The following is a 23553-nucleotide window of genomic DNA, read 5'->3' on the forward strand; positions in this document are numbered from 1 at the left end:
TGATCTGGGATGGGAAAGAGTTCAGAGTGCAGTAAGTACTCCATTTTGATGCGACATACTGCTCACTGAGCTGATGTGGTCTATTCACCAAGTTACTGAGGCTGAAGCTGAATGTACGATGGAGACAAGGCCCTCATTACTGGCGGGCATGCAGCATGTCCCACTGTCTGGGGGAGTGTGTTGTGTCCTCACCTGCAGGTGTGTGTCACCAATGACTCTCCTCAGACTGAAGAACCTCCTTCACTCCTTGTGTTTCCCAATTTTCACTGAGATTCCTGCATCCTGCCTCTGGTGGGATATTGGTCACTGGGACTGCCTTCTGAAGAAGGTGAATGATGGTATAGGAGGAGCAGAGCTGACAGCAAGCATAGGAGCAGCAGTGGTCTGGCACAGAGGATTGGGAACACCCAGCCCAGAGAAAGGTTGTAGCTGCAGGTCCCCTCAGGATGCATGGGGTGTGCAGGGGGAGGCCCAGAGTTTTCCAGCTGCCAGTCTGTTTCCTGGGGATTAGCACAGTGCAGTGACCTCACCGGCTCCACGTGTCCCGGGACACAGCAGGAGTATGGCCCTGCTCCTGTTGTTGGAAATGGATTCCATCATCCAGACTGTGCTCAGATACAGCGGAAATCAATGTAAGATAATCAGTTTGGCTCACAGTATAATTCAATTAATGAGCTAGAAGCTCCGTATGTACACAAACAGGACCCTGTTCTGCACAGACACGAGGAACTTGTCTTTAGATTGTATCTTTTACACTGAGGGGAAAGTGAATTAGAATGTCAGACCCTGCTGCATTCCCCATGGCAACACCCTGACCGGTGCCGACTGGCCTGGTGTGAGCTTCATCAGCTAAGATTGATGACAGGTCTCACTGCATCTCCATGCCAACCACAATCCAACCAATCAACACCTTGTTCTCTTACTACCATAGAATCCCTACAATGTGGAAATAGGCCATTTGGCCCAACACGTCCACACTGACCCTCCAAGGGTGAACCCACCCAGACCCATTCCCTATTACTCTCCATTTCCCCTGACTAACGCACAAAAGCTACACACCCCTGAAGACTATGGGCAATTTAGCCTGGCTAGTTCACCTAACCTGCACATCTTTAGATTGTGGGAGGAAACCCACGCAGATACAGGGAGAACTCCACACAGACAGTCACCCGAGGCTGGAATTGAACCTGAGTCCCTGGGGATGCGAGGGAGCAGTGCTAACCACTGAGCCCCCGTGCCGCCCCACTGAGTCACTGTGCTGTCTCTATGTCAGCTGTCATTCTCCTTCGAATGTTGATTTCTTGTATGTTAGTCCTGGTGAAAGCAAGATGATAAACACTGACCTGGTGTCTGTTTTAAGCAATGTTTAACTGATGTATCACCAAACAATGATTTGCTACTGCTTCCTCCATAATGGATCAAGCATTTCCTAATGACAGGTACCAGACTAATTATTCTATAATGCTCTGTCTCCTATCTCCCACATTTCCCAAATGGTGATGTTAGATCTGGGATTTCCAATGTATAATTGAAAGGGGGATTGACTTTGGGGTCACTGCTCAATTGCACCCGTTGACAGTGTGAATGGTTACACTCATGTGGGCAGTTAGTATCCCATAGACCCAGCCAGAGGCCCTACATCAACAGGAAGGGTTACCATCCCATCAATGTCTGATGGGTTTACACCCACCGTAGATGGATCCTTCAGGTGGAAGCGTGGCTCCAGGAAGCAGTATAGAGAGGAACCTTGATAACCAAAGGACACAGATGGGGAGTATTTCATTCGGTAAATCGAATTACAGATAACATAGTTTAGCTAAGCATTGAGACCTTGCGATTTTGTCTGGATTGTTATGAAGCTGTGGGTGTACCTTCAGCAGAGTTAAAAGCAACAGAACTACCAGACACAACACCTAGTGTTCTCTATATGGCTACAATGGATGTAATGCTGGATTGAACAACTCGAGTAGTTCGATGACAGGAGACAAAAACAAATTCGAATTTGGCCAATCTGTTTAAATTATACACCAATAAAAATACCAATTTGCAATTGAGTTTGAATTGAGTATATTGACAATTTTAAAAGCCAATGACAGAATCTGACGCTCTGGGATATAATACCGGGGGAAAAATTGAACAGTTGAGAGGAGAACTGGCAAGCCTAACATGTACCAGACCGTTTGAGAAAACATCTCTCTTAAAAGTACCTTTTCAAACAGTAACCTGTGATAAAGAAATTCCTAACAAGGAGAAAAGACGATACAGGAAGATCCAAAGGCAAAAATTTATTTCTGCCTGGTTTTGAGATAAAAAGTGTTGTTTTGTAATTTTTAATTGGGAGTTTTTTGGACTAGTATTATTAAAGGGAGGGTAAAAGATACGTTAGAGAAAGAACTTGTAAATCATGGTCAGTTAATTATTCTCTGTTATACTTTCAGAAATAAAGTTGTTAATGTTTACCTCACATAGTTCTTGGCCACTTGAAGTTTTACAGATTACTGCACAGGATAAATCTTTCTGTGTTGCTGGTTTTAAATCAGGCTGGAGAGCTTACCCCGTGTTGGAACAGGATAATCCAAAATTCAGATAATTGAATGCCAGATAATTGAGGTTCCTCTGTATATGCTTCAGATGGTTCATAGTATTTCCAGTTCCAGGTACGTTCAGGCTGGATATGAGGAAACCAGAAATATCCACTGAGGAAAAGGCTGCTCACTCTTGTGACACAAATATACAGATGTAGATGTCAGCTCCAAGATATTCCACAGGGCAATCCGAGTGACCATTGAGCAGGTTGTTGTCTCTTGATGATGTGATTCAGGTGCTGAGGGTGATTGGGTATTGCCCCTCAACATCCCCTCACAAGGGTTTGGTGTATTGTAGGGATTGGATGTGCTCTACACTGTCTGGTACCTCAGGCTGGCCGAGGTGGGGGAGGATGGTGAAGCTTTGAACAGTGGGGTTACTGTGCAGCACATGGTCCTGTTCCATGGTGAGGACATGGAGGAAGATGCTGATCCGATGATCCCTGCATGAAGACAGCAGAGTGAGATGCTGCAATCAGAGCTCTGCTGATCTACCGGCTCTTTTACACTCCTTTCTTTCTTCTCTCTCTTTTTGGCAGGACCTGAAGCAGCCTGAGGGGAAATAAGCCCCGGTGCAGTGTGAGGGGAAATACACCCCGGTGCAGTGTGAGGGGAAATAAGCCCCGGTGCAGAGGGAGGGGAAACGAGTCCTGGTGCAGGGTGAGGAAAAACGACTACTGGTGCAGGGTGAGGGGAAATGAGTCCTGATGCAGGGTGAGGGGAAACAAGTCCTGGTGCAGTCTGAGGGGAAATGTGTCCTGGTGCAGGATGAGGGGAAACAATTCCTGGTGCAGTGTGAGGGGAAATGTGTCCTGGTGCAGGATGAGGGGAAACAAGTCCTGGTGCAGGGTGAGGGGAAATATAATACCTTTAATCTTATAAAAGCTTCTCAGTGACCTGACATGAACGTTATTGCTGTGAGGATCCTCTGTCTGGGTCCCTTTATATTCTCACTCTGTTCCCTTGGAGCTGCTCAGTTTGTGGCTCCTTTACTCTGACATTGGAATCATCTGTTTTAATGAAGACAGATACAAAGTCATGTCCTTCAACTCCACAAGAAGTTTCCTTGTTGTTCCTCAATCAGCCTCTTTCTTACTTTGCCTCTCCTTTTAGAAATTAGTTTTCATTTTTTCAAACATTGGTTCCGAAAAACATGATTGGCCATTAATCTATTTTCATTGTTTTCTGTATGACCCTCTATTTTGCGGTTCTCTCCTGTACTCTTTGTATTCATCTTGCCTCTCTATTGAACTATTGATCATGCAGTTCCTTTTAATGTGTGATTTTTATCTGTGTCTTCAATTCCTCCTGGAGGTTCAGTATTAGAGGCTCCTCCCCTCTCCCCTTGTAGCTCTGAGCCTAGTCCGAATTATCTCCACTTTCGAACCCTCACACTTCATTCACTGCTATCCCAGGTAACTGACTGGGTCAGATTTCATTCCAACTCACTGCAATTACAGTCTTCTTGGTGAACATCACTGGACACAGATTGAGGATTATTGATGTGTTGGAGAGGATGAGTCAGGTGGAAAAATAATTCACTGCCAGCCTACCTCATTGGCGGAGGTTAATTCAAACCAGAGGAGAGGACAGTACATGTGCTGAGGGGTTAGCGCGGGGTTGGGGCTTTGTGGATGTTGATGCTGTGGGCAGTGTTAGGACAAGTGGCTGATGAGACTCATTCAAAGCCTCAATAATATCTGCATCGAGTGACACCATGATTCATGGCTGGAATGGAAGATCTCTACATCAATCACAGCTGAAGGCTGCTCTCCTATAGGAGCTGGGGTTTATTTCACACACACCATTCATCTGTAACTATCCTCCACTCCCTCTGTTTAGAGTTTAAACCAGTCTTTATTGGGTCATGGGATTGCAGGCTGACTCAGTTTACCAAGAGGTTTTAAGTTGATTCTGCTGACTGTATTCTGCAGGGCGCTGTTTAAATAGACTCAGTTTTTTCTGAGCAATGTTGTAAAAGACACAGTGTACTGAGGATCCTGCTGTAACTCCCATCCCCAGCACCAATTCATTGGCAGAGACTGTGCTGTCAGGACCATGCTCATCAATAATTGAACAATCGGAGAATTACCAATGTGACCAGTGCCCTGGATGGGTGTCGGGACAGGTCTCTGAAAGTGAGATTGCATTCTGACTTTAAATCGCACTGAAACCCTCTGAAGTGCCTGCTCACTGCAGCATTGAGTAGAAGAGTAGCTCGCAGGTCAGAGAACCTGTTGACAGAGGATAGTCTCCTGGGTGCAGTTGATAGTGTAATGTGGGGCCAACAGGACTCCCAGCCTTCTTTCTGTGGTCATTGCCGCGGATTGTGTGATGCAAATGTCATTTGACACTTGTCAGCCCAAGCCTGGATTTTGTCCAGGTCTTACTGCACCATGGACATGGTCTGTCTCAGTACCTGAGGAGCTGTGAATGGAGCTGAACATTGTGCGATCATCTACAATCATTCCCACCTCTAACCTAATGATGGAAGGCAAGTCATTAATGAAACAAGGTCAAAGTGGAACCTAAGACATGACCTTGGGGATCTCCTGCAGAGATGTCCTGGAAATGAGGTAACTGATCTCTGACAACCACAACCATCTTCCTATGGAGCAGGTATGACTCATAGAGTCCCTACAGCATGGAAGCAGGTCATTCAGCCCATTGAGTCCACACTGTCCCTGCAAAGGACATTCATCCCAGATGCACCCTGTCCCTGTAATCCTGCATTTCCCATGGCTAATACACCAAGCCTGCACATCCTTCGACGTCAGCCAGCAGAGAGTCTTCTCCCTTATTCCCATTGATTCCAATTTTGTCCGGGCTCCTTGATGTCACACTTGGTCAAACATGGCCTTGATATCAAGGGCAGTCACTCTCACCTCACCTCTGGAACCCAGCTGTTTTGTCCATGGTTGACCCAAGGCTGGAATGAAGTCAGGAGCTGTGTGACCCTGGCTGAACCCAAACTGAGTATCAGTGAGCAGAGTATTGCTAACCAAGTGCTGCATTGATTGTAGCATTGATGACACCTTCCATCACCTGACTGAGGATCAGGAGTAGACTGATGGGGTGGGTATTATCAGGTGGGATTTGTTTGAAATTCTCATTTATACCGCTGGAAATAGGAAGAGGAGTAGGCTGTTCAGGCCCTCCAGCATGCTTTGCCATTGAATAGGATCATGGCTGATCCCACATCCCTTACATCCATGTTCCTGCCTTTCTCCATAATCCTTGGTTCCCCGACTGATCAAGAATCTCCCTCAGCCTTATATATACACAAGGCCTCCTCCCCCACAGCTCTTTGGGGCAGGGAGTTCTAAAGAATCACAACCCTTAGAGGAAGAAATACCTCCTCATCTCAGGCTTACAGTGGGGACCTTTTATTCTGAGACTATGCCATCTGGTCCTGGAGTCTCTCATGAAGAGGAACACCATCTCAACATTTACCCTGTCACACCCCTGAACGATCTTTTATGGTTCAACGAGATCATCACTCATTCTTCTAAACCCCATTGAGTAGAATTCCAAACAGTTTCAGTTTTGCTCTTAAGACAATCCCTCCAGGGATCATCAACATGAACGTTTCTCTGAACTGCCTTCACCAAAATGACATCTCTCCTCAAATAAGGTGAGCAAACTGCTCACAGAACTCCAAATATGATCTCACTAGTTGCAGTAAGGCGTCTCTACTCTTATTCTCCCAGCCCCTTGAAATAAGGGACATCATTCCATTAATATTCCTGATTACCTGCTGACCCTGTGGGTGAGCTTTCTGTGTTTCATGCACAAGTATCCCCAAGACCCTTTGTGTTACAGCTTTCTGCAGTTTGGCTCCATTTAAATATTCTGTTCTTTTGTTCTCCCTTCCAAAATGAACAACTTCACATTTTCCCACGTTACTCACCATTTGCCAACCTTTTGCACAGTTACATAACCTATCAATGTCCGTCTGTAAAGTGTTTGTATCCCTCTCACATCCTGCCTTCCCACCTCATGGTAGGAGCGAGTTGATGACGATAAGACATTTTCAGGAGACAGCAGAGTTCAAGGCATGTGGTCATTTCTTCATGCAATGACCAGGACAATGCAGGGAGAGGCCAAAGGCTACCCTGAATCTAAAATTCAAAATGTCTGCACTTAGCCACTAAGCCTACCCACAATGCCTCAAACTGGCCAAATCAGCCGCCCCAGACATCACACATACCTCAGGACATGAATCATCCAGCCCCAGACCAAGACAATGTACTTCTTCAGATTAACTGATCAAGAGCCTCTCATTCCACAATAGCCCAGCACCTCTGATGCCCTGAGGGCACAGCTGCTCCCACTAGGACTCAAGCCTTCACGAAGGGTACCCAGACAAGGTGGCACCAAAGGTACTTCACTTGCCCCCTCAACAATACAAACACATTGATACCAGGATGAAACCCACTCTCACCTACTCCAGCCAAGTATCGGAATCTCCCGAGTCAATTAAGAAACTCATTGTCAGGGCACCAGACACTTGAATCTCTTCAATGAATGAACTCTTTTTCTCTTTGTTGTACAACGCACCCCATTACCTCATAACGCACCCTTCATTGTTGTAGGGGTATAAAACTCCACTGTATTCTCTGTTCGGGAAAGAAGCTGTGGTTCCTCCTGAGCAGCTGTCAGTGACTGTTTCAGTGGGGTCAAGTCTCTTCCATGATCGTGCTGTTTGTTAAATAAATCCTTGTCAGCTCTCAGTCCGATCTGTGTGTTTGTGATCTCTGATTAATTGGGATAAATTCTCCGACACCTTATAAGGGTTAGAGGGGACTCTCTCCAATACCCGTAATAAGTCTTTAAAACTTTCTTTGTACTGCTTTCTTTCATGACTTTTTATATGTATGTGTGATATATCTATAACTTATTTGGAAACTATATCTATGATTATCTTGAAGAATCTTAATCAAAACCTACTTGTATTATGACCAACAGAAAAAAATCTTCAGAGAAGTAACTAATTCGTGTGAAATGTTCTTATCTTCAGGATAGCAAGGAATGTTGCATATCCAGTCTGACAGACAAAACAAGCAGTCATTGTACTCTGTACTGAGACCACATGAAACAAAGGTTTCCCACAATATACAATATCTGTTACTGCAAAGCTTGTTGGAGTTTTCAGCCATTTTATGGTGTTCTGTCATGGGCAGCCCTAACATTAATGTTAACTGTTAATATGGCTACAGTACGTTCCCTTCCTTCCCCCAAGTCATTAATAAAAATAATAAACAGTTGTGTTCCCAGCACTGATCCCTGTGGAACCTCACTGGTCACAGGTTGTCAACCTCAAAAATATCCCTCATCCTCACTTGCTTCTCTGTTGCTAGTGAGCCTTGCGCCAGAGCATCCACAGACAAGACACTGTTCTTCGATAACAAGAAGGTTATTAAATGACAACAATAATTACCTTTGGTCAGGGTTTGCTACTAGAGCCTGAGGGAGCCGTTGCAAGTATATTTGCTCCCTCCATAAGATGGAGCAGAACTCCTTGTCTCCATCCATAGACAGTGTGTGATGTCAGTGGAATGGGTGGAGCCAATGGAACGTGAGTATTAACCCTTTCAGAAACATCACCTTTACAATGCATAAAACACATACAGAAAATGGATAAAGACTGGGACATGATGTCGACTGATGGAATGACCATTAACAACATGTGTAACACTCTTGTGTCATGATGTAATGATGATATCAGTGTCACATGATCACAGAGAGAGAGAACTGGAAAGGAACAGACATCAACAGTGGTTAGCACTGCTGCCTCACAGCGCCAGAGACCCGGGTTCAATTCCTGCCTCAGGCGACTCTCTGTGTGGAGTTTGCACATTCTCCCCGTGTCTGCGTGGGTTTCCTCCGGGTGCTCTGATTTCCTCCCACATTCCAAAGATGCGCAGGTCAGGTGAATTGGCCATGCTAAATTGCCCATAGTGTTAGGTAAGGGGTAAATGTAGGGGTATGGGTGGGTTGCGCTTCGGCGGGACTGTGTGGACTTGTTGGGCCGAAGGGCCTGTTTCCACACTGTAAGTAATCTAATCTAATCTAATCTAACCAGGGTCTTGGGGAAATGTCTGCACAGATCAAGTTGTGGGAAAGTGTTCTTCCAGAAAGTTCCACTGTCACTGGGAGATTAAGATCACTCATTCACAGGTTCCATTGACTCTCTCATCCAATCTACTGTATTCACTGACACCAAACCCCCTTTATGGGGACATATCCAGTGATTAGTCAGAGAGAATACATCACCAGATAGGGTTTTGAGTGAATGTCTGTACAGAAATAGCTGTAAATAAAGAGTTCTTCTAGAAAGTTCTATTGACACTGAGAGGTGAATATGATCCAACATTCACAAGTTTCATTATCTCCCTGTCCCTCAATGTCACTCCTGAACAAACCTCGATTGTGTTCCTTTTTGAAAGCTGCCAGTGATTGTGAATGGACCCTGTTCTTTATAAACAGACTCAATCTCACTGCTGCTATTGCATGAAGGAAGCTTCCCAACAGGGAGAGAAATGGGGGACAGATAGAGTTCAGATCTGACATTACAATCTTGTTCGAATGGTAAAATATTATTCACTTACTTTGGGGGTTGTTTAATGCAGGAGAAAGTGAGGACTGCAGATGCTGGAGATCAGAGTTGAAGAGTGTGATGCTGGAAAAGCACAGCCGGTCAGGCAGCATCCGAGGAACAGGAGAGTCGACATTTCCAGCATAAACTCTTCATCAGGAATGAGGGGATGGCCCAAGGGAGCTGAGAGATAAATGGGAGGGGGGATTGGGCTGAGGAGAAAGTAGTTGGGAATGTGATAGGCAGATGGAGGTGGGAATGATTGTGACAGGTCAGAGAGGAGGGTGGAGCAGATAGGTGGGAAGGAAGATGGACAGAAAGGACAGCTCAAGAGGGCAGTGCCAAGTTGGAACATTGGATCTGGGATAAGGTGGGGGGAGCGGAAATGAGGAAACTGGTGAAATCCACATTGCTCCTGTATAGTTGGAGGGTCTCAAGACAGAAAATGAGGCTTTCTTTCTCCAGGCATTGGGTGGTCAGACTTTGGTGAAGGAGGAGGCCCAGGACTTGCATGTCCTTGGTGGAGTGGGAGGGAGAATTAAAGTGTTTGGCCTTAGGGTGGTGGGGTTACTTCGTGTGCGTGTCCCAGAGATGTTCCCTGAAACATTCCCCAAGTTGGCATCCTGTCTCCCTAGTGTAGAAGAGACCAGATTGAGAGCAACAGACGCAGTAGATGACATGTGTGGAAGTACAGGTAAATCTCTGTCAGATGTGGAGGATCCTTTGGGGTCTTGGAAGGAGGTGGGGGGGGTGGGGTGTGGGTGCAGGATTTACACCTCTTGCAGTGGCAAGGGCAGGTGCTGTGAGTGGAGGGCGGGTTGGTGGAGGGTGTGGACCTAACAAGGAAGTCATGGTGGGAATGGCCTTTCTGGAATGCAGATAGGGATGGGGAGGGAAATAAATTCCTGGTGGAGGGGTCTGTTTGTAGGTGGCAGAAGTGGTGGAGGATGAAGCGATGTATCTAGAGGTTGGTGGGGTGAACGATGAGATCTAGGGGGGTTTCTGTCCTTATTGAGATGGGAGGGGTGTGGTTCAAGGGCAGAGGTATGGGAAGTGGACAAGATGCACTGGAGGGTATTGTCGACCACGTGGGTGGGGAAATAGCGGTCTTTGAAGAAGGAGGCCATCTGGGATGTACTATGGTGGAATTGGTCTTCCTGGGAGTAGATGCAGCGGAGACGCAGGAATTGGGAATGAGGGATAGGACTCTCAGTATCCTTGTGCCACCCCCTCATTTCTGATGAAGAGTTTATGCTCGAAACGTCAACTCTCCTGCTCCTCGGATGCTGCCTGCCCGGCTGTGCTTTTCCAGCAGCACACTCTTTGACTCGGGTGTTTGGTGAAAGCTAAATGTGATGACACTGTAAATATTCTGATTGAAAATATTCATTAATTCCAGAGCTTAGAAATACATTCACTTCCAGCCTGATTGCAGGGGTCAGGAACGATGAGTACAGTTTCCTTTCTCACCGAGCTGTTCCAGTGCCACGTTGTACAATTTAATGTGTAACTCCTGGAACATTCTCATGGTTTCCAATCCCTTCTGTGCTGAGCTGCCAGTCTCTGATTGGTTAGCAAGAATTTGGACATCATTGATTCTCGAGTCAATTGGATCTGATTTCAATGGTTCCTTCCATCTTCACGGTCTACTATATATATTGACATAAGACGTGACAACTCATCACTTCAGATAACGGGGAGAGAGAGCGAGAGAGAGAAAGAGAGAGAGAGAGAGAGAGAGAGACGGAGACGGAGAGGGAGAGGTAAGGAGAGGAGCAGGAGAGCCCCATCTTAACTGTGAAACCTGGACACTGATGTTTAATCATTTTTGTTGTGTTTCAGGTGAGGGGAAAGGAACTTCACTGCAGACATGATGCTGCTGATGGGATTGGTGCTGAGTACATTGATGGTCAGTGATGTTGCAGGTAGGGTCAACCGAACATTGTGTGTGAGGACAGGTTAATGCTGTGAGCTGAGGGGTTAATGGATGTCCTGTTGTGTGAATGAGAGAGAACAGACAGAGACGGTACCTTAAGGAATCTCTGAAAGTGAGCAATGACCGAACCATTGCCATGTGTTTGATATTCTACACATTCCACATTCACTGTCTGCCCATTCCCCATATGGGCACAGCATGCTTCACCATCCCACCTGATTTTACTGCCCCTCCCCCTCCTGCCTGTCTGTGCCCCGGGCAAATGGAAATGCCCAGCCCAGCTATCTCTCTTATTCTGATCCCACATTCCTGCTCATTCCCACTCTCATCCCACTCCCTGCTCTCTCTCCATGAATTCATTTTCCACTCAGTACAAACCTACCCTCCTGCTCACTGCTCAAATGCTTTAATAGATTCCCACAGACTAATCCCTTTCTATTCTCACCCACAGAGACCCATTACTGACCCACTCAATCTGATCCTATTCTCACATTTCCTCCTCAAACGTATCTCACTCAGTTATCTCCTGCTGTGCTGACTCCCCGTGTCATTTAATATCCAAATCAATCGAATCCTACTATCCTGCTCATTCCCCTTAGTCATTAATATTCACCCAGTCTAATCCTATTCTCCCCCTCATTTCCAATACACTGCCAGTTTTAAGAAGCTCCCTCATTCCCTTTTTTAAGAATTGAAGATCCCTGAGCTCAGTTTATGGCTCAGGATTACACCGCCAACCTCCCCCACCACACTGGAGGAAGAGCACTGTCTGTGAGAAGGTGGAGAATGAGACCTCACAAATACTGATGGTGGCCAAGTGACAAGTGTTTGAAGAACTGACCAGGGTCTTGCAATTCTGAATGGGGATGGGAATGAATGAAGTGGCAGAAATGTGAGGTGATAATGTGAACAATATGGAAGTCTGAGAGGATAAGGGAAAGGCAAACTCTAACATGATTCTTGGAAGGAATAGAAGGAATTGAGGAAGTGTGGGAAATGGGACAGTTGAAGGGACTCACTGTGGAGTGAGCTCTCATTTTGGGAAGAAACAGGAGAGATATCAGAAACACTGGTATTGACCGTGGCATCATCAGAACAGGACAGACAGAGAAACCCAATGGAACAGACTCCGTACGGAATGTGCCATGGGAATAAGTGTAATGATGGCATCAGTGGGAGCTGGGGCATTTATCCAGTTCTGCCATTGACAGTGTCACCTCAGAAATAGAAATGTTGAGGAAGGGGGCAGCCTGAGATGAACCATGAGGGCAAATGATGGGTGAACATTTGGAATAAAGTTGATGTTATTTTAAGTGAGTTTATAAAATATAAGCTCGTCACTAACAAATCAATCAAGGAATTCATGAGAATGGCCTCCTTCAGTGTGTTGAGAATGTGAACCTTGCCATTACTTGGTGTACCAGAGGCTGACTGTACAGCCCCATTGGGGGGAATGTCGACAAGCCGAAGGGAATGAAGTGATTTGGTGGTAGTGTTGGAGGAAGTGATCAGAATGGTAGGAGACCCCTGTAGGAAATAAACACTGTCTTTGACTAACTGGACCGAGCAGCTTGTTTCTGTGCTGCACTTTCTCTGTATTTCCACATCAACAAACATAGTGTGTGTGAGGGTTATTGCAGTCAGATGGGAAGTCTCACTCTGAGGCAGGCCCCATTGACCATGTGCTCACCAGTTTCTAGCCTCATTAAGGGGAAATGAACTGTGAATGATGTAATTATTGTGGCTTATTGTAATTTGCAGCTGATGAACTAACTGCGCGGAATTCAAAACTTTTGGATCAGAACTTTGAAAAATGTAGTCTACTGGCCAGACGGTATTGTCCTAGTGGCTTCATTTATTTTGGTTATTGCTACAAGTTTGTTCCTGAGAAAAAGACTTGGATTGATGCTGAGGTAAGTCCTTGGAATCTCCATTGTAAGGTATTCAGTTTGGAGTTGAATCTGCCAGAAATGAATGGTCCCTTAACAACATAATTTTGCCATAAATGAAAAATGCATTGTATGAACCAAGTTTTAAGATTGTCGTGTAAAAATTTTAACTTAATAATTTTTTTCTTTGGATACTTCATGTCAAAATGATTTTCTGTATTTCAATCGAATATACTGTGACTTTACACATGTATTGTTGTAATGATGCTCATTAAAGTTCATTGTTCAGATTGTTTGTGATTACAATCTGTTTTGCTTAAACATGTGTTTCTTCAATATGAATTAGCTTTAATGTGATTGAAGAATTTAGACCGTTATTTGTAGAATGTGAACTTTCCTTCCCTGTATTGGCTATAACACGATCCCAGTCCCATTAGTTTAAATATTGCGGCTGTTGCGCGATTTTCTTACAACGTGAGAATGGAACCACCGTGTTATATCAGAACCAACTTGTATTATGCTCAACTTTGAAGTCAGTCCCATACTTTATAGATCATTGCATTCCAGAGACAGAAAGGTGATTCAAGGAACAAAAGGCCTTTCAGTTATGAAGGTAACTCTGAGAAAGGAAGTTGTTTTGCTATTAAAATGCTGAGAGGAATAGGTATTGCTGGGGAGTATCCAACCTGCTCGACAGGATTTCCACAAACTCCAGAGCATCGGAGGCTGAGGGGTGATATTATAGAGGTTTAAAAAATCATGAGGGACATGGATAGGGTGAATAGACAAGGTCTTTTTCCTTGGGTTGAGAAGTCCAAAAGGAGAGGGCAGAGGATTAATGTGGGAGGGAAAGATTTAATAAGAACCCAAGCGGTAACATTTTTACACAGAGCATTGTGTGTGTATGGAACAAGCTGCCATAGGAAATGGTGGAGGCGTGTACAATTAGAAGATGGTTAAAGTATCTGCACAGGCAGATAAATAGGAAGGGTTCAGAGGGATATGGTCCAATTGCTGACAAATGGGACTTGGTCAGATGGGGATGTCTGATTAGCACAGACGAGTTGAACTGAAGGCTCTGTTCCCATGCTGTATGACTCTATGACAAGTGGATAAGGCAGTAAAGAAGGGTTCCAGTCTGCTTACCTTCATCTGTGGGGGCACTGGGGATAAAACTGGGCAAGTCACGTTGCAGCTGAATAAAACTTCAGTTAGGCCGCATTTGGACTATTGTGTGCAGTTCTGGTTGCCACACGACAGGAAGGATGTGGAGAGTTTGGAAAGAGTGCAGAAGAAGTTTATCAGGATGTTGCTGCATTGGAATGTATTAGCTGTAAGGAGAGATAAGACAAACTTGGATTGTTTTCAGGAGAGCATCAGAGGCTGAGAGGTGACCTGGCAGAAGGATCTAAAATTATGAGTGACATGGATATGGAGGATAGTCAGAAGCCATCTCTCAGTGTGAAAATGTCAAATATTGGGTGCCATAGATTTCAGATGAAGCGGGAAAGTTTAAAGGATATGTGCAAGGCAAGTTTTTTTTATACAGAGGGCAGTCGGCACCTGGAACACACTGTCAAGGGAAGTCATTGATGCTGATAGGTCTTCGAGCTATTTAGATAGACACATGACCAGGCAGAGAATAGAGGAAACCTCCTAAATGCAGGCAGATGGGAGGAGTCTAGAATGACATCATGGTCATCACAGAAATGATGGGCTGAAGGGCCATTTCCTGTGTTATATTGTTCTGTTCTATGTTTGGATTTGTATTTAAATGTTGTACCTTCCACTGGAGCTGTAGCAGGTAAATGAAGTGGGAGAATGTATTTAGAGCTTTTAGTGGTTCAGATTTCCATGCTATTTTACTTTTAGCCTTATTTTGAAATTATTATAATTATGATAGATTGAATAACAATCTCAGATAATAAATCTGTGCAAATGCATTGCATTTCCTGTCCACACTTTGAGTCAAATTTTATAATGGGAAAATACTTCGGCATTGGTAATAGAAAGATTAGTGCCTGCACTTATCTCTCCCAGGATAATTAACAAATTCCAGTAACCCAATCCACAGCAATGGAAAAGGGTATCTCAGGACTCAATTTTAAACTCTCATCCATCATTTTACATTGCATTAATGGGGAGGGGGTGTGGCCTTATTTTCCTCTCTCTCGTCTCAATCCTGGAATGCACCCGTTCTGGTTGATTCCCCCCTCCTTTCCTGGGGGGAGGCTCCCTGAGACTCCCAACCTGCACTCCAATACTCAGTTTCAGTATAACCCCAGCTCTCAGCGATACCCAAGATCACCAAGCGAGTCTTACCCTGGGGTTCCACACACCCCACCCCCAGAACCAATCTTCCTCAGCTCCACCCAGTAAACACTGCTTGTGAGCTTTTCAATCCCAACACTCTCAGCTGAACTGAAGTATTCATGCTCGTGGGCTCGTTCTGAGGCCGGACCCCAGCCCCTAACACAGAATCAGCAACTTTCTCATTCCCCAGGATTTCTCCTGAATTAAACACTGAGCTGCCTGTTAATTCCTGAACTTCTCCCTGAGTTTGGTGGAATAGCACAGAGCGATCCAATTCGTATAGAGTCCCTGACACAGATTCTGTGTATTCAGCTGCCTTCCTGCAGTGCACACAGTTACAGCATTGCTAAAATAGAGTTGGCTTCAGTTACTGACTGTCTCCCATGTTCCCCATCTTTTCTAACCAACCTTCAAACTCCTTCAGTGACTCTCACATTATTCTGAGTGACTGATTGAAAATCTAACAACATGCCCCTCTCCTAATACTGGACAGAATTGAATGTTCTTAACATTTAGAGACTGTCAATTGTAGCATTCTTAAAACTGAGTGTACCCTGAAGGTTACATTCTCCTGAATTCTGGATACGAGTACAAATTAAATGCAATAAATTGTAATGGATTCCAGCGCAGAATCCTCATTCTGAGGGAATAAATTTCCTTCAATTTTCCACATTCATTTTCAATCTGCAGTTACTCCCTCAGGCTGAATCTTATGTTTATTGGCTAAGGGTCAGTTTCATTGAGTCTCATGGAGGGTTTCTCTCATTGAAGCTGAGTGAGATCTCTTGTCCTGGGACATGGCAGAAAAGGGAAATCTGGCACCTCCCCTTTGCAGACAGGGACCTGGAGTTCCTGGTGGTGGGAAGGTGCAGAGTTGGGATGTTAACCACCCCCAGCACTGGCAGTGGAAACTATGATACCGGACCCTGCCAGCCCACTCCAATATTGCCAACCAGGTCAATGGGCTCTCTGCCATCTGGAGGAATGCTCAGCAGTGTAGGAGAGAGGACTATGGTCTCCTCCACCCTGCCAGGGTAAGTGCCACCATCTTCTCTCACACATGTACCTCACACATTCTCAACCCATGCATCCATCTCCCACCAAGGCTCATGCTCTCACTGTAACATCAAAGACCAAAGAACAATACAGCACAGGAACAGGTCCTTTGGCCCTTCAAGCCTATGCTGGCACGTTTTGCCCTTCCGTACCAACACTGCCCTCACTAACAGGATCTGTATCCCTCTATTCCCTTCCCGTTCATGGATCCATCCAGATGTTTCTTGAATACAGCTATTGTGTCTGCTTCCACCACCTCCTCTGGCAATGTAAGCCATGCACTCACTACCCTTGGTGTGAAAAACCTGCCTCACACATCTCTTTTAAACTTCCCTCCCCCCCTGCACCTTGAACCTATGTCATCCAGTAACTGACCCCTTCACCCTGGGAAAAAGCTTCAGACTTTCCACTCTATCCACGTCATTAACAACCTTATAAACTTTTATCAGGTCACCCCTCAACCTCCTCTGTTCGAGTGAAAACAAACCCAGTCTATCCAACTTTGCTTCAAAGCTAAAATCCCCCATACCAGGCAACATCGTGGTAAACCTTTTCTGTACCCTCTCCATAGAATCCACATCCTTCTGGTAGTGTGATGACCAGAACTGTCCGCAATATTCCAAGTGTGGCCGAAGTAAAGTTCTACAAAGCTGCAGCATAACTTCTCTATCCTTATACTCAATGCCCCTTCCAATGAAGGCATGCAGGCCATAAGCCTTTCTTACAACCTTATCTGCCTGCACTGCCACCTTCAGTGATCTGTGGCCCTGCACACCCAGATCCGTCTGCATATTAATATTCCCAAAGGTTCTGCCAGTCACTGTTTAATTTCCACCTGTACTCAGCTTTCCAAAATGCATCATCTCACATTTTTCTGGATTAAACTCCAGCTGCCATTTTTCTGACCCTGCCTCCAACTGATCTATACCCTGCTATATCCTCTCATAATCCTCCTCACTATCCGCAACTCCATCAATCTTTGTATAGCCTGCAAACCTACCCGTTAGACCAGCTATGTTTTCCAACAAATAATTTATGCATATCACAAACAGCAGAGGTCCCAGCAATGATCCCTGTGGAGCACCACTATCACAGCCCTCCATTCTGAAAAAGCATCTTCCCAACCCGACCGTCTGTCTCCTATGATTAAGCTAGTTCTGTACCTATTTTGCCAGGTCACCCCTGATACCATGTGACTTCATCTTTTGTACCAGTCTGCCATGTGGAACCTTGTCAAAGGCTTGACTGAAGTCCAGGTAGACAGCATCAACCACAATTCCATCATCAATCATCTTTGTCACCACCTCAAAAACATGATCAAGTTCGTGAGGCATGATTTCCCACGCACAAAAGATACTCTCATTGAACATTTTTCATACTGAGGTAAACAGGTTTTCCTGTATGAAGTGGATTAAGGGTTACAGGGAGAAAGCAGGAGAATGGGGTTGAGAAACTTATCAGTCACGATTGACTGGCAGAGCAGAGTCGATGGGCTGAATGGTCTAAAATCTGCTCCTTATATTTAATGGTCCTATGGTCTTAAAACCATGCTGTCTACAACTCATAAATCCAATTGCTTCTGCATACATATCAAACTTGTCCCTGAGAAACTCTTCCAATAATTTCCCTACCACAGAGGCGACACTCACAGGACAGTAATTTCCTGGATTTGTTCTCTTGCCTCCCTCAGTATTCTGGGATAGATTCTATCAGGATTCAGGGGCTTATTTACTTAATACTTTTTAAGAAGCATAACACCTCTTCCTTTTTAACAGTAACTTGGCTGAGAAACTCAACACTCCCTTCCTTGAGGTCATCCTCCACCAATTCCATCTTTTTGGGGAATACTGCCACAAAGTATTCATTTCGGACCTGACCTACCACTTCTGACTCCACACGTAGATTCTCTCCTATGTCCGTGAGTGGGCCAACCCTTTCCCTGGCTACTATCCTGTTGCTTTTTATATATGTACAAAAAGCCGTATCTTCTTCTTAATCCTGGTTGTGAATGCCTTTTCATGACTCCCTTTAGCTTTTCTAATTCCTCGCTGAAACTCTTTCCTATTTTCCTTCAATACTTCAAGGACTTCATCAGTTCGCATACGTACACTTCCTTTTACTTTTTGACCAAGGTCATAATGTCTCTGGTCATCCAAGGTTCATGTCATGTGCCGTATTTATCATTTGTTCTGCCAGGAATGTGCTACTCCTGAACTTTTATCAGTTGACATTTAATATACTCCCATGTGTCTGATATACTTTTACCATCAAACAGTTCGATCCATGAGTATCTTTCAACACACAGTATTATGGTCATTACTCCTGATTTGCTCCCCCACTGAAACTTCACTCACCTGGCTGGACTCATTTCCCAAAACCAGGTCCAGTATCATCCCTTTCCTGGTTGGACTGATCACAAATGGTGTCAAGAAACCATCCTGAATGGTCCTGACAAATCCTGCCCCATCCAAGTCTTTAGCATGTAGAAAGCCCCAGTCAGCATCGGAAAAGTTAAATTCACTCACTGCAACGTAACATCTTGCCTCAATCACCGTCACCCACCCCGTCCCCTGACACCACTGGCCCTTCAAACCCTCAGTGCTACCAACTCACTCGCTCAGGGAACCTCTGCACCTGCACCAAAAGTAGCAGCTGTGTCACTCACTTTCATCTCCCACAATTCCTGATACTCTCTCATTACAGACAGTAACAGCTCACAATAGGGCAGGGAGAGTGAGGACGGGCTGGTGGGATGCTCAATATCCACCTCCTGAACATCCTGACTCTGACCGCCCCGAGCAGCTAATTGGCCATGTCCCAGCCCCTGGGCTGGTATTGGAGGCTGCCCTTGCCTTACCGTGCTGGGACCCCCTGAGGGAAGGCTGTCTCCTTTGACCTGACTGAGAACTGATCACAACCAGGACAAGCTTCCCAGCTTTGAGTCTGTATTAAACAGCACGGTTGTACTGCGGGACTTTGAGCTTGGGATCTCTGCCTGAGGGACAAGGCAGGAATGCTGTGCACATTGAGAGAACTGTTCTTAAAGCGAAGGGAATCAAAGGGAAAGTGTGAGAAAGTAGGTGTTGAGTTGGATGATAAGCCATGATTATTTTGAAGGGCAATGTAGACTCAAAGGATCGAATAGCCTATTCCTGCCTCTACCATCTAGGTTTCTATGTTTCCATTCCAGTGAGTGAGCACTCAGACAGAGAGCCAACAGACTGAAGATGCAGCCTGGTGCAGTCCAGCAGCTGGTGTGTGTCCCTGAGCACACAATGTCTTTGCTGCAGCGTTACAATGGTAGGTGTCAGTGTGTTGCTGAGGTGCAGCATTGAAAGGCAGCACAATGTAATGGGATTGGAGATGTACCATGAAGGATTTTAGACACTGGCACATGTGAGATGTCTGTACCTGTGGACATGGGGCACATGTGGTAGTACCCATGGAGTGTGTCAAGAGATATTTGAGCCTGGTGTCCAACATGAAGGCCCTACTGGAGCAAGTATTGGGTTGAAGTTATCAGGTACTCACTCTCCATGTTCTGAATTTTCAGCATCTTGTTTGATCCTGGCAGGTAGTAGGATGGGAAGCTGTATATTAATGATGCAAAATGTGCAGTTAATAAAGCTTATTCCTCCTTAATAAGCAATTTATCACAACCCAGGGAGAATCTCCCCTTATTGCCCAGAACACAGTTTAAATTTGCAGAGAGTTCTTCCTGATTTTGATATAGGCCTTGATGGATGTCCCACATGTTTCTGCCACATTTCTCCACATTCTTAAGAAGCCACAATGAGATTGGTCCCAAATCCTCAGCCTCAGTGTGGCACCACTCACTGAAGGTTGGACTCAGTCCATATTAGGTCCTTGTGGACATGTAACAGGCAGTTCTAGTTTCATTGTCTATATTCTCCAAAATAAGAGTTCCTTCTTTGAACATGGTCAATTGTTTTGTTCCAATATTCATGTAACACTGCAACAAGTGACAATTTGCCTTTGTAATTTACTCCCAAGCTGCATTGCCAACACCTATCTCCAGGCGGCCATCTTGCTTCCCTGCACGGGATGGAGCAGAACAAAGTTCTTACAGAAATGATACGTAACTCCCAAAATAAATGTTCCCCAATTTGGATCGGTTTGAATGACGTTCACAAGGTAATCTTGCTTGTCTTATTACATCACATTATTAGGGTGAGAAAGTTATATATTTTTACATGATCCGATCTTACTTCCACAGGAGGGGACTTTCCTATGGAGTGATGGATCTGCATCAGATTTTATGTTTTGGCTGAAAGATGAACCCAATAATAATAATGGAGGAGAGGACTGTGTGCAGATTTTGTTCAGTAAGTCAATGCATTCCAGTGTGATAGAAATGGTGGCCTTCAGGAAAATATTTCCTGGCAATTAGTTGATTGGATTAGATTTGGACAGGACTCCATTTCCTGCTCCATTGGCAGGAACCTTGCGGGTAAAACTGTTCAAAGGAGGAGAGTAATGGGTCCTGAGATTTGGAGAGTAGAGCATCTTCTGGGAGTAACATTAAAGTTTTCTCCTTCTGGTCGATTGTCTGGAACCCACAGTGACATGGTTATACCAGCACCAGCCTTGGAACTGGTGCACATTTAATGAGCTGATCCTGACACATACCAGGCTGCAGCCATGCTCCCAGTGAGCAGTACACAACATTCGGAGGAACAGTATCAACCGTCCCAGATCCAGCCCTCACTTTACTAATGTACCACATACCCCTCCCCCTCTCCGCAGGATTTGACTCCCTGATTTAAAATATATAATCCAGATAGATTATTCTAACCTGAAATCCCACGGACTGTACCAATTATTTGAAGTCTGTGCCGTGGGGAAGGAGATTGTTTAACCCTGTGGAGAGTCTGTGCTGTCCACATACAAAACAGATTCTAAATCCAGTCCAGAGTAAACTCAGGAAATCAGACAGGTTCTTTCCAAACCACGCACCTTGTTGGATTTTATTGCTACTTATCCAGGTCTGTCTGGTTTACTCTGGATATTAACAATGTGATGGACCCAATTGTCCTTTATTGAAGCAAGGGAGACAAAACATTGCAGCAAAACTATGATTACTTCACAAGCTTATTGTTGCACTGACCTGGATACAAGTGACTCGGATAACATGGACCTGTCCAAGGATCAGACTGTAACATGTGATCAGCCTGCTGCATCTCAGCCTGATCCTGAGAGAGCTCACTATCACCCTGGGGCTCATTCCCTTATACTTCATTTCCTTGTCAGCAGCCAGTGTGATCATTGATGGTCTCACAACAGAGAATGAACCTATCACACAAATATTTGTCTGGTTTACTGAACTTGTCTTCCTTCCATCCAGAGAATTCAGTTCAGTGGAACGATGCAAGTTGCTCTTTGTCCTTCTGTTTCCTTTGCTCCTACAAACTGCCGCCTCCCTGCTGCGAGTGAAAGAATCTATCGCTGCTCCCTGGATCCTGTTTGGGAATGGATGTAGTGCCTCCATCTGCTTGTAGTTGGGATCACAGCCAATGATGACTGTACTGACTTAGTTTCTCAGCCAAGAATAAAAATTGCATCATGAGTTGTGTGTTTGTTACTGTGAGTCTAGTTTATAGCAGCCTTCCTGTCCCACTGATGCTTTCTACCCATCTGTCCTTTCAATCCTATACTGGGGAGGAGACAGCAGATCAGGGACATGGATAGTTTATAATTCATTTCCACAATGTGAGTATTGCTGCAGGGTCCAGTTCTATTCCCCTTTGGGAAGGTGTTGGCTGTGAGCTTCCTTCTTGAATTAGTGCAGTGCGACTGGAACAGGTACACCCCATCTTGACAGGGAGGGTGTTCTAGGATTTAGACACAGTGACAGTGAAGGAATAACATTCATTCCAGGTCAGGATGGAGTGTGCCTTGGAGGGGGACCTGCAGTTTGTGGTGTTCTAATGGCCTTGAAGGTCTGGTTCATACAGCTCACTGATTAGGAAAGTGTAGTCAAAGGAGCTGTGGCCAGTAGCTGAAGGCCATCTTGGAGATGGTACACACTGTTACCAGGGGGTGCTGTTGGTGGAGAGAGTGCCAAGCAAGCAGCGTGTCTTGTCCTGGGTGGTGTTGAGATGTTTGCCTTCACTAACCACAACCATTTCCCTTGGTGTCAGGGAGAGCAGTGGAGAGCGTTCCCATTGACTTCAGTGTAGCTGCAGCAATATGGACCCACACTGAATCTTGAATCCCTACAGTACGAAAGCAGGCCTTTCAGCCTATCGGGTCCACACTGACCCTCTGAATAACAGACCACTACCCTGCCACATTATAACCCTCTATTCTTCAAGGCTGATCCACATAGCCTGCACATCCCTGGAAATTATGAGACAATTTATCATGTCCAATCCACCTAACCTGCACATCTTTCAACTGTGGGAGGAAACTGGAGCACCCATGGGAAACCAATGTAGACCCAGGCAGAACATACAAACTCCACACAGAGAGTCACCTGAGACAGGAATGGAACCCGAGTCCCTGGCGCTGTGAGGTAGCTATGCTAATCACTGAGCCACTGTGCCATCCCTTGTTAAAGTACTGCCTTGTGGTCAGGGGCAGTTACAGTCACCTCATTCCTGGAATTCAGCCTTTTATCCAGGTTTGGAACAGGGCTGGAATGAGGGGCTGGTGCTTCTGCCATTATCAGGTGGAAATATAATTGGCATTATTTTTAATAATTTAAAAGAACACCACTTTAACATCAAGCATATGATGCATGTTGCTCATCTAACATACTAACCAAAAAGCTTTTGATTTTCAAAATTCAACTTTAACAACATGTAGAATGTGCACCATCATCTCTCCAGGTCTGGCATTAACCCTGACACTGAGTGTGAGTCAGTGAGCTTTAAGAATTCCAGACTTAAATACTCAGGTCCGATCACAGTTAGACTTTAACATTGTGAGTTTTAATGGAACTTTATTTCATTACATTAGTTCAATTTGTTAAGCTTGACTAATTGTTTCAAATTAATCCCTTCAAACAACACAATTTATATATTCTAAATTTGTCAGCAAGACAGACATTGAGGAAATGATTAAAATCAGATTTTGTTAAATATAGTGAAATAAGACACTCATCCAAAAGCCAAAAACAATTTCACTCCCAACTCCAAGACCTAGACGTTATAA

General features: G+C 44.9%; 1 protein-coding gene across 1 annotated transcript; it reads left to right on the forward strand.

Annotated features, from left to right (window-relative positions):
• The first annotated feature begins 7794 nt into the window (after nucleotides 1-7794).
• LOC140466615 (C-type lectin-like) lies at nucleotides 7795-21952 on the forward strand. The gene is made up of 6 exons (XM_072562064.1): nucleotides 7795-7803; nucleotides 11026-11092; nucleotides 12881-13032; nucleotides 20392-20532; nucleotides 20615-20723; nucleotides 21743-21952. The coding sequence occupies exons 1-6, from the start codon at nucleotides 7795-7797 to the stop codon at nucleotides 21829-21831; spliced, it is 567 nt and encodes a 188-aa protein (XP_072418165.1). The 3' UTR covers nucleotides 21832-21952.
• Nucleotides 21953-23553: the final 1601 nt, after the last annotated feature.

Source organism: Chiloscyllium punctatum, chromosome 44 (genome assembly GCF_047496795.1).
Source record: "Chiloscyllium punctatum isolate Juve2018m chromosome 44, sChiPun1.3, whole genome shotgun sequence".
Lineage (NCBI taxonomy): Eukaryota > Metazoa > Chordata > Chondrichthyes > Orectolobiformes > Hemiscylliidae > Chiloscyllium > Chiloscyllium punctatum.